This window comes from Varroa destructor, unplaced genomic scaffold (genome assembly GCF_002443255.2).
Source record: "Varroa destructor unplaced genomic scaffold, Vdes_3.0 BEIS01000007.1, whole genome shotgun sequence".
Lineage (NCBI taxonomy): Eukaryota > Metazoa > Arthropoda > Arachnida > Mesostigmata > Varroidae > Varroa > Varroa destructor.
Window position 1 is genome coordinate 37012143 of NW_019211460.1, and position 12420 is coordinate 37024562.

The window sequence follows — 12420 nt, forward strand, 5'->3', positions numbered from 1 at the left end:
ATATATATAACTATTATTCTTATTTGACGAACGAGCTCTAACACTGTCTAGATTGTAACGCAAAGTTTAACGCAAGTGGAATAGGACATTGATCCGTCACTGGTGGTGACGCCGCACATGTAGATTATATATATATAGTATAGTTTTATATGGATCTATATAAAACATACATGCAACAGCGCTCGCTTTTAATGAGTTAGTGGAAAGCACTAGGAAAGAAGATAGTACATACGTAGTAATTTTGTTTCGTTGTACAAGCTTCAATGAGTCAAATATATGTAGCCACTTTAACGAGACTTCAATTGGACTTTGAGGAAAATGAACAAGCGAAGAGCAACGAGAGTTTTTACTGTCCTAAAGGGGTGGCATAATAAAACCCCTTTAAGGACCTACGCAGAGTTGTTGGATATTCTTGTGTCGATCTTATTCGAATAATGCAAGTGATTTAATAATACCGGCAGTTGCGCATGGGTTCGTGCATCCAATACCTTTCTATAGATTACCACTGAGCAGTACGAATGGAACGTAACTTTAAGAAGAACTTAGACCACTATAACAGTTTTGCTCCTTGCATAATGTAAAACAACTTGATTTTATATACTTTTACTCTGTGATATATATAACAGCAGGGTGACCTGAGGTGAAAAATCTAGGCAGAAGAATACATTATTACATAAAGGTCAACTCGTTGTGACCCATTGTCTCGCATAAAATGAAGATCGAATATCTTGTGTCATAATGAACAGATAGTCAGAAATTGAGCTAGGCCCATAAATCTCTGCTGAACTCGAAGAGCTTCAATTTAGGCTATTATCTCCACACAGTAAGCTGCCTCAGAGACAGGGTAGTAGTAGCATTGTCATAGCACCTTGAACAATTCGCTATTTATGTATCGATCAAGCTAAAACCTTGACCACTTTTGATCGGTTGGCAGGGCCTACTAAGTCGCTCCGCACTCATAAATCTGACAAACGCGATGATGTCATAGGCAAAATGTTGGCGATTGCCTAAAGCAATCGCTCTTTAGATGGACTTTTATGCGCGTAAAGCACTAGTAACATCAACTCATTATGTCGTCTCGCTAGATTTTACCGGTTTGCAGGGAAGTCAGTCCGTTGGGAAAGTTATAGATTTACAGTGCTCCAGAACGGACATAACGCCAAACTATTCAAGGAACTTGTGCTGCTGCAACAGATCGTCGTTTTTTCTCTACCTCCTCATCGACTCAAACGATTTTGTGGAACAATGGCAAAGATACATACGTGCGTTCAATTTGGAAGCTCTTTTGAGGTAAGGTAAGCTATTTCCACCCAACAATAGCCGGATAGAAACACAGAAAAAGAAGAACGCATTGCGGTTAATGATAGTAATTGTTAGAAATATCTATTTTTCTCAAACGTGCTTCACTAGCAACCAGTCTGCGGCGATAACGTTCATCTATATAACAAAACTTGCACCAGCACTTTTCAAATCAATCATTCCTTAGTCAAGCCGATGCGAAGGTACGCCATCTTACATATATAGTAATTACTGCGAATAAAGATGTCGAGCTGAAAACGTTTTTCAAAAACCGCACTTCATGCCACATATCGACCCCCACAAACCCAGAACAAAAATTAGAAGTTTGCAAGACGAAACGTCTTTAGAATTATTTCAATTTTATTGCGATGGTGTCATTGAAGTTGTCTGGAACAGTAAAGAGAGTAACGATGAAAAATCTGTATACATTTGATTGAGATAACACGGACCCTATAACAAACCTCCCTAGTGGCTAAAGTGCGGTAGAAGATTATATCTGTTTATATCTATTCTCGAAGACACATTAAATATATACAGGCACAACATAAGCAGTCAATTAATGCGTGATCGCAATTATAGAATGGAATGTACCCTTTTTTTTTGTTTATCACATGTGGTCAAATCTAATGTATATAATGCTAGATGACCTGTGCGAATAAATAGGGTTATTGTAAGTGCACATAAATATATAAGGAATCATGATATTTCGTTCGAGTCTCAAATAAGCGGGTGTAGTATATTCAAAGGGAACAGCAGGACACGATGCTTATGCTAACGTTTCAGGCTACTACAGTATAACGTAACTTGTGTCCTGTACGCTCGAAGGCTGCAATGTGCAACAAAGTAGATTTTTGTGCGGTAAAAATCACAAACGTTACTACAACTACTAGATTTAGTAGCTCTCAGATATATTTATGTAGTATATGTACCTGCACAATAAGAGCAATCGACCCCTTCAATCACTCGTGGCACTTCATCGAGGTTTGGAAGATTGCTTATGTCCCAATTGCATTGACGATATTTTATCATTGTACCCTCTTTATTTTTCCCTTGTTTTTTAGTCATTTTAGCAACCAGGTCAATAATCCAACCAGTAAATGGATAATAACGACTCGTCACATGCCTCAGATACGAGATTTAAAGATACAAATATCTGCAACGATTCAAATTATTACTAAATTAATAAGCGGAAGGTATAAAAAAAGGAGCAAATTATTTGAATATCTGCACTTATCGCTTAATTATTTGACCTTATTGCGTGTCTTCCATTTGTGTATGTTTAGAACGGAGGGCAAACCCTAGAATGTACTATTGCATAACATGCCGGGTTCGGTTATAATGCAACACTATGTATGAATACAGTTGAATTGATGTTTTTAAAATGCCTTAGGGACATTTTGTATATAGTCAAACATTGTACGTATTCGTGGCTTGTATTTTCCTCACGAGTGATGCGGACTCTGTCGGCAAACGTCATTTTCCAGCTGCAGTTGATAATTTCAACAGTATTACAACACTCGACGAATTCAATATACTTGCAAAGTTCCAAAAAGATGGCTACGATGAAAAATCGTATTTTTTTATTATGCTGTTTGGTGTTCCGGGAAACCAGTCAGTCGATTTACATCGTTTCTTTCAGTATAATGGCGAGTGCAACCATCAATGCGATCGCGGCACATTAAAAATGATGATCGTTCATTTATTCAGTGGTTGTACTATGCCATCTATAGAACTCGTTGAATGTTGCGCGCGCATCGGATAGTCGGCAAAGAAAATTCAAGATGGCCGCGCGTGCGGGCGTGTAGCAAAGATAAATAGTATTTACTTCAGTAGTTCCCATAATAAATTGCACAGTGTCATAGTTTCAGCAGCGTCGACGGAAATCATGATGACTGATTGGCTCTATTTTTAATCTGAGGTTTTCGAACGTGACGTATAGATGTTTCTCAGTTAGATCGGTGCGGATAGCAATAATTATACTGGTCATACTGTCACATTGCAGTGTCGTTGATAACTCCCAATGTGGATCCTATTCAATCCGCCCGGTCTGTATTTCATCTACGTTGGCTGCCAGTATCTGCGCTACCAGGACTAAGGACGAAGTTCATTGTTAGCCTTGGCAACGAATTCGCAGGCCTTTAATAAACCATTACATTGCTTTGTTTAAAGGGCGCTGATTAAATTACTTTGTGGAGGCTATTTAAGGTCGATTATAGGTTAGGGGACGGGAAGAGAGGACTGAAATAGAGCTACCTGCCTCTCCCTAATTAAAATAGACTGCGAGTTTGTTCTATCGTAACTTCTTGCTTCTAAGTTCTTGCGTAATTCTCTGTCTTGATTGTCGGTACTTTTTTTAATTCTCTGAATCGGGAGTTTCAAATATTAATAAAGAGGGCTAGTCTCACTGCATCGTATTTAAATTGAGACGCTTGTTTTCTTTTATCTTGGCCAATTGTCATTAAAAATTTACATAAATGTCTGTTTGTAGCTATTCACTCTTATGTCAATATAACATACTAAAAAAAGCGTAAGCAAAAGAAACAACAGTTATTCAGAATTCTACTTATTTTTGTGAAGGAGCTTTATAATAAGTAGCGCATGATAGGCACGTGTCTATTATAGGTGTACCTGAGCTGCTTAAGCAATTATGAAGCTTTTTTGTGCATTTTAAGATAAAAGGATCACAATATATAGAATGATAGTTAAGGGAAGATGAGAAAGTTGAGTTTCGGATAGTACGATCGTAAGCTGCAAAAAGGGCCATTTCTATTGGCTTGTATTAAGGTTGTTAACAAAGATTTTTTTTTATTACAAACATCTTATTCGCAACGCTTTGTTACATCATCAGTGGAATCTAGGTAAATTATATATTAGAAACTTTCCTATTTTGAAAGCTAAGTTAAAATAGGTATCTACATAACATGTTTATTTAACGTCTTTCAGCTAAAAATTGCAATCGTGACTATCCCGTTTATTCAATACAATTCCTGTTCACAATTGGCTGAATTTCTCTCGTGTTAGCGTTTGGGTAAACATTTTCTCCATAACATAATATCCAGCGCGCGTCGACGTTCTCATGTCGAAACTTCAATATGTCTCTTGTTCAATAGTACCTAGTAACGCAGCCAATCCAAGTCTGGGATGCTCAATGACGACATGTGCCTGCTTTTAAACATGCTCAGATCTTTAGACAGCCGACGCTTCACTAACTGGCCAATAGATGGCAGCACACCATTTTGCTAGAAAACGTACGGCCTTTCGTTAAAAATTGTGCCTATTCAAGATGTCGCACAGAAGCTGATAGAATACGCAGATGAACTTTTTTGTTGATGGCATCGCCTTACAGGAAAAAGTACGGTGCGATGATGCCCTATTCACCGGACGCCACAGTCAAAAGCCGACCACATGTGGCAAATTTGTTTCTAACCATAGATGGACGGTGAAGAAGCGAGCAATCGTTCCTACGCTTAATGCTTGCATCAACAACATATTCTCGTCAGAGAAGAATCGGAGAGGACCTGCCGCTATATTTTTGAGGGAGTAGAGATGCAAACTATATTGGACGAGCCTTGTGATTTTAACGACCTTAGAGATTATCTGTTTCTATTTTAAAATATATGATGCTTAGCTGAGGTTTCGTGAGCTACCGGTAGGATGGTAGTCTCATCTGCATAAAATTTTTTCATTATTACAGATACACTTTTGGGCAGCGTCGATTGATTTTAAAGTTCGCGCTATTTTTGTCTGTTTTCGTATTTCCCATCGAGCTGTTCTAGTACTTAATTTTATTTCTTTCACAATCGCTTGCGGCTATGTCGATTTGATAACCGAAGAAGATTGATCTATAACTGGATGCAAAAAGAATGAGTAGTAGCTGATCTTCATGTATGTATATATATATATATATAATGACAAAACCATGTTTTCTACCACGTTTGCCTGCATCTTCCCTTGGACGAATTTCCATCCAGTTATGCTCTTTGCGGATAAACGCATCTGTGTACAAAGTAAATATTGCGCTCCTTGGCACTTCAGTGTGAGATTTACCGAAGCATGTGTTTTTAAGCCCTCATAATGCAATGCAATCATCACGTCAATACAAATGTGAAAAAAAAAAACAAAAAATGATTTCCTTACAAACTAAGTCTAAGCCAAATATTGTTATGCGTAATGAGACAATGTCCGTGTACTACACCAAACAAGGACCCGACAAAGGAATAGATGTCAAAGTTTCGGGCAGAAGGAAAGGTGGAAGTGCTAAGTATATTCGAGCGGAAGCTGATGCTTATACTGAACAGTTATTATTAAAAAATATTGCACGATAATATATATACATATATATATATATATCTTGTTTACTGTCAACGAGATATCAACAATATAGATACCTGATCCTGCGCATATCATATCCTTATAAGAAGTTCATATTGGAGATAGTAACTGCTCGAGCTGAAGCGTACTGTTGACAAAATCTTTTATAGGTTAGGAAGGGCTCGTACCTCAAGACAAAATTATTTTTGTGCTGCATACTACTTAATAAATTTGGTGTGTCACTATTGTACTATCATCAATATAGTAAAATTTTCCAACGTAAACAAGTGATTCTTAAAGCCTTGTCAGATATAAAAAACGTCAAATGGGTCACACATTGCTGACTCAAGTCTCACTCAATCAGCACTTGCATAACTACGAGCTCATATGCCTAAATGAACATGTCCAAGGGCAAATGGACACAGGAGCTTACCCAAGTTCTTTACACTGAGATACTAATGCCGGATCGCATTCAAGGGACTAGACACGAGCGTAACGTTCAAGCGTCTCCCGATAAAGAACTGTCTATGCGAAGGCTAAAATGAAAAAAATGGCATGATGAATGCTAAACGCATTTTATGTTGGTTTTTAAAAAGCACAGGGGCATAAAGCGTCGCAAATGGCGATTGTTCAGAAACGTGTATATATATATATATATAAGATACTATGTATTACTTTCTCTTCAGTCCTGTAATCTCATACTTGCCTTAGCTACAGTTATTGTTATAGCTGTCTTGTCTATAAGCTCCGTATTATCGTTGCACAACTTTTCTCTAATCTTCTCGCAAACGCAAAATGTTATTTTTATCCCACGCGTCTGGGACTTTCGGTCTCACGGTTTTTGCGTAAGCAAGCCAGCACACTTACGGGTACAGTGTAACGCATGCGTGTATACATGCACGTCGATTCTGTCTGATAGCATGGCCTAAACAGCAACAGTAGCGCTAGCGAGATAGCGGCTACATTTGTCCTCCCCATCTTTCTTTCTATCTTGTATTAGCTGTGACTCTCCTACGTACGTTCTCCTTTACGTTCCGCCTACAATTAAGGACCACTACAGGGATTGCTGCATCGGCCACTGCTGTTCGGCTCCGCGTTTCGACTGCTAATGCTGATACGAAGAACATCCTCAAAGAGCGTACTTCGTGAAGCAATCGCGAGTTGCTATGCCCGACAATTTTAAGCCACAGTGATACTAGCTTAGCGTCTAATGAATGCAATATAACGTTTACGAAATTCGCGAGCTTAATGTTGCAGTTTATCCCGTTTCTTTTCCATATTCGTCTTTGGCTTTTCCGCACTTCAGCCAGGCTGATGAGCTTGGCTTTTTTTTTTTTTTATCTATCTTTTATCGATGCTGCTCCGCCACAACAAAGTCTTCGTTTGCATGTACGTGCATACACTGTTCGGTGTATATATCGACGCGTAATTGCATTGCATATTCTCTCTCTCTCTGCAAGATGAAAATTCAGCGAGGTAGACAACCATCATAAATGTGATCTTGTATCATATAATAGAAAATAAGCCCGGTATATCGAAGAATGCTGAAATACTGGACACTGTCATCTCTTAACGGAAGATGTTCTAAAGCGGTATTTATAAAATACTGTTTTTCTTTCTCTCTTAGAGATATCGTGCATGTTGAAAAAAAAAAACTATTCGCATTATGTTTTAGTAAAAAGAGCTATGAAAAAAGCAACTGGTTTTCTCCGCCCAAGGCAGAGTTCTTCGAAAATTCATAGAAATATCAACTATTCATTTCACGTACGTGGGCGCAAATGCTTTATATTTAAAATGAGAGCTTTTTATATACAAGTCAAATTGTTTAGTATAACAAATGAGAAACACGTCACGTAATAGGTAGATCTAGAATTGTTATAATTTATATGTAGGAGATAACAGTTCATTACAATTATATCTAAAGAGTACTGCGTCACGTGAGATTTCGACGATTTCCATCCATTCATTAGCTACCCCTGGTACCAGACATGGGTCAGTTCTTTTTAAAACAAAACAGCAGACCGTCATAGCGAACAACAGTGCGTCGTTTTCAAAGTTCGAGCGGAGATCAGCCGTGATTTAATCTGTCCGTCTTGGGCAAACACGATCAAGATTAGAAACTTCCTTTCTTTGGCTGAAATCTGTGGTTCATGAGGCTTGAAAAATATATGAAAGCGACTTACAAACAATTTTTAATATGGTCTAGATTTGAAGGGCTGGAAAGTCCCTGATAATAGCTCAAACAGCCATCTTTTATACATGTGGTCTTTGATACAGAGGCTAATGATCGTCGTACAAGGCGAAACATGAACTGCCAATTGGCCATTTTGAATTGTTCTATGTTATTTTTCCACCTGTCAAGCTATCCGATTGTTTCGAGCCCCTCAATTCTTAGGACAGTTATCAACCTTAGATTTAATTCCGCTAGAATTTTGTCTCGTGTGCAGCTTAAACAAGCAACACTTCAGTGGGTTTATACCTACTAATATCGCTTGACGCGCAACTACTTCTAAAGCAGGTCGAAGAAAGCAGGTTAATTTGTGGTTTAATTTAAACTTCAACTGCAATAAATAACGGTTACATTGAATACACAGAACAATTTAGAACGACACTTTTAAACTATGTGAAACACTTCACTATTGTAACCGTTTTTTGTTTAAATATAGCCTTCGAAAGAGAAGCTAAAAAAGATTCTCAATTTTGTCATGCCATCCTGTAGAATCAGCTTGACCTGAACAGAGCAAACAAGATGGCGTCGAGCTGACCACCTCGTCATGGTAAGTCGAATAGCGAAGTAACATCATGAGCGGGTATTAGCACGATTTACCACCGTCAGATAATCTACGAATATTTCATATACTCTTGCGTAAAGTATACTCGTCGCGACAATGAAATTTTGTCATGTTCAGCTGCTGTGTTCAGTAGCTGTTCAGAGCCTGTGTATATATATATATTTTTAGCTTTTTCAAAGCGCAGCAATCGTGAAGTTACAACTATTCCATCATCGAAGCAGTCGCCTTCATCGGAACAGTTTACGGCCTTCTCGCCATATGAAGAAACAGCAACTCGATGCTTGCGCGTATAGGCCAAAACCAGGTAAAACTGTTAGCAAGCTTGCAACTCGCTCAGATATCGTAGGCCATAAACGATCTACTATTTACCACTTAACAAATTCCTACTTACCGGCTATATTGGTACTCGTCTCGGCAACAAGATCAATGGATCAACAATCTTTATTAAATGAACGAACAGATCTATTTGAGTGACTTTTCATGTGTTGGTGATCGTCTATTGATAGCTATTGACCTGACAGCCTGCATGATCGTATTCTACAAAGCGTGTCCTTACAAGCAGCGTGTTCGAAACAGGCGTACCTTCTATCTAGCTGCTGCTCACAAGACTATTGAGCGATCTGAACCGGAACTTTCCATAGCATACACAATCATCGACGAATCAGCCAATCCAGGCCATGGAACATGCAATCAATATCTGGACGCAGGTATCTAGCCAAAGCGTAACTAGGACGAGGTCAAAAAGCCTTGTCAGTATTCGTTAGCATTTAGAAATCATGATCGATGTACTAAACGGTGATCAATTCAAGTATAAATATATTGTTAAATAAAAATTATGCATTTAAACTAACATTACACCCTAAACATTTATTTGGGTTTATCTGGCTTTTATTTTGTATACAGTCGGTGGTCGTTTGAAACTGCGGAAGGCCTATATCAATATGAAGTTTGGTAATCGCCTTGTACTTTGAAAGCCACGATTCAGTATTCTATGTTCTTCACTTTCTCTTTATCTCCTGGATACGAATCATTAACGTGTACGAGTTTCGTCACTTCCGGCGCGTTGTAACATGTGCAATGATTTCTGTTTTATCTAGATCTACGTATACATCGTAACGGTCGGACTCGCCACGGCGCCGTAATTGTACAAGCTACGAGCTACATAACACTTATATAACGCCATTTTTCGAAGCTGACTGTGACTAGGTCTCTAAGATACTTCAGCGACTTATGTACACAAGTTATTACCCTACGTCACGGCAATGTGTATGCTCACGTAGTATGTGAGCTTATTTTTTAGTCTACCCATCAAATGGTGGATGTGAAGTAAATATAAGAAATACGCTTACAATACTGGAATAAGGCAGAATAAAATTAACCTTCAGCAGGAGTTAGGTGTTCTTCTTTTCCTGTAATTATAATAGGCTCTTCACAAACAGAAATCCTACGTCCCTTCACAGAATCGTAGCATATCAGCTTCTACAATTACGTTAGTATATAATAGAAATAACTAACGGCTCATATTCGAAGTCACCCTTCAACGACCAACAAAAATTAATTATCTACGCATGTATTCTACATGCTTTCACTTATATCTTGCGTATGCTTCAACCAACTGTAAGGATGTTGCCACTGGCAAGGAGCGAATGCGGGCCCCTTGTCTCCTGTTTTTATACTCGAAAATAAGACCTGCTCTAGGCCGCTTAAAGATTGTATGCAGAAATGTTTATACTTTGCAACGACACAATTACCTCGCCAGCAAGCAATAAGTAAGTTGAGTGACAGCATCACAAATGGCTTTTCCGATCGACCGCAAGTGGCTGATCAGCTCGTCTCGATTCAATATTGAGGGGAAAGCCCGATATTTAGCCTACATTAGATAGGGTGAACTATGGTGGTGCCCGATAATGAGTGAAGTACATTACTAAAACGTTCCTGAAATAAACGATACTTCCCCGTGAGTTCGGCGGATTGATAGCAGACGATCAGTGAGGACAGAGATATATCAAGGCTAACCTACGGTGGACACTGTCTAGATTTTTACTCAAATGAGGTACGGGGTGGAATCAAGGCCAGAAAAAACACCTCACCTATAATGTTTTCATCGTGACCTATATTCGAGTAGTTTGGCATCGCAAAAAAGAGCGTGCGCTACAGACTACTATTCTTTCCGGTAACGACAAGAGTAAAGCAGTTTTTACAAGTCGTTGGTATCATCTCAGATGAGCAGCAGAACTTTCATGCGATTGACCATGAATAACGGCCTGTGAGGCTTTATTGATCAATATCACAGCCAGACACAGCCACCTACTCGCTGTATTCGTGAAACTTCAAGACAGCCTTGAATTTGGTGCTAAAAATTAGACAAAGATCAATACATAACGTAACAAAACTGCTACACTTCCCTCAGACTGTAGACCTTGCGCAAGGGAATAACCTCAGCCACTTTTACTATCGTTAGCGCTTCTGAAAGATCTACCTGCGAGAGTCCGAGAAGCCAAAATTCTTTTAAAGGTGACCTTTTACGCTGACAACGCGGTTATCAAGGAATCTGAAGGTATCCTGAACCAAATCATTATACTGTAACTAAGTAAATTACTCCAAATTTTAATGAACCAAATGGAGTGTGCGTATGCATCAGACGCGAGGAACGCTACGATAGATGCCATTCTTCTCGATATCCCTACGGGACTTCGCTAAGAAACCTAGCATTATAATCATTTCTAATATAGATTGCTTCCGATATTCCTTCAGTTATTACAAAAATACGTTCGCAAAAAAACATCACTATGTAATACTTTTTGGGATCTACCTAGCGATATATATATATATATATATATATATATATATATATAGTCTTTTTTGTAAATTCGACGTAATGATTTCTGCAATGAACAAAATTTTATGTCGAGTTCAGGCGTGAGGGACGGAAGTTTCTGAATGAAATGAAGTAGAATGATGTTTTTTGACATCTGCTTCATTTCGCCTTTCACAAGCCAACAAGCAACACAGGATACACCTATCGTTTGCACTGCAGACTCTATAACTAGAAAGAGTCCATAACTAAAAAAACTAATTTTCAAAGTTCAAGACTTGCATCCGAAATGGATGAGGCCCAAGTGAGGACACTTATAAAGGTAGATGGCCGACAAACAATTCGTGAATCGGGCGATAAAATAGACTGCAACTAAATATTGACATGCACCTTGAATTTACGGGATCTACTCAAAAATGAAGAACCTGAGCATCCCATGAACTGAGTGAACATCGCGGAAAAATACGACCTCGTATTCCCTCCTAACATCTCACCCGGCACTGAGCGACACGCACCTACAATGATAAGCTTGAATACATCGTTACCGGGGACGAGGAATGGCGTCCCTGCGTCGTCGATATGAAGGACAAAAAAGAATTGGTAGCCCCGTGGTATATGCTTAAATCCAACGATTTTAATGTTAAGATAATTTGCATTTGTCGATGACATAAATTAATTGATTGAGAGATCCAAAGAAGCTATGAAGAACGGTAAATACGTTATAAATTAAATCATGGTTATAATTCGAGTAAGACGGCGTGCTTTTTGACGAACGAAAAACACAAGTTACTCATTGTGATAAGCTAATTTGTAGATTCATCTATATCTAAACACAGCTATTTGCAGAAGCGTCTGAAACTTTCGAGCTTTTAGCCAGCTCGAGTTTTTTACCGAAGCGGTCCAAGTGGAGGCATTTGCGTATATATAGGTATCACAGTAAAGGAAACATCGTCAGTTATTGCTATTGTTGTCTAGATACAGGTACCTGCAGGCGTCATTGAGGCCGTTGTGCACTCCATCATACGGCTGACTTCCAACATGGTCGTATGTCTGTATTCGGATTCGAACCTAGGAATCACTATCTAGGCAAATGCTTTGCCAATTTAGCTATCACGGGGACATGGCGCTCCTCGTTTATCTTTTTGTTTTGTCGTTGTTCATTTTCTAAGTTGTGTTTGGACAATGGAGACAGCTGGTAACAGC

The 12420-nt window shown here is 38.7% G+C and overlaps 2 protein-coding genes across 33 annotated transcripts in view; one reads left to right on the forward strand and one right to left on the reverse strand.

The window, feature by feature from the left end:
* Nucleotides 1-12420, reverse strand: part of LOC111254937 (CD151 antigen-like) — a 64581-nt gene that overhangs the window by 18407 nt on the left and 33754 nt on the right. The window lies entirely within an intron of this gene.
* LOC111254939 (uncharacterized) lies at nucleotides 844-9792 on the forward strand. 28 transcript variants are annotated; one of them, XR_015316354.1, is made up of 6 exons: nucleotides 844-1290; nucleotides 3302-3344; nucleotides 4646-8387; nucleotides 8587-8706; nucleotides 8863-9109; nucleotides 9500-9792. XR_015316354.1 is itself a non-coding variant. In XM_086974015.1 (5 exons), the coding sequence occupies exons 2-5, from the start codon at nucleotides 8385-8387 to the stop codon at nucleotides 9577-9579; spliced, it is 420 nt and encodes a 139-aa protein (XP_086830141.1). In that variant the 5' UTR covers nucleotides 923-1290; nucleotides 8330-8384; the 3' UTR covers nucleotides 9580-9792. The 28 variants fall into 28 exon arrangements, 12 of the variants coding, with proteins under 12 accessions (XP_086830141.1, XP_086830137.1, XP_086830133.1 ...); XR_015316349.1 differs by having other exon boundaries at nucleotides 4646-7202; nucleotides 8330-8387; nucleotides 8571-9109; XR_015316350.1 differs by having other exon boundaries at nucleotides 4646-5547; nucleotides 8330-8387; nucleotides 8571-9109.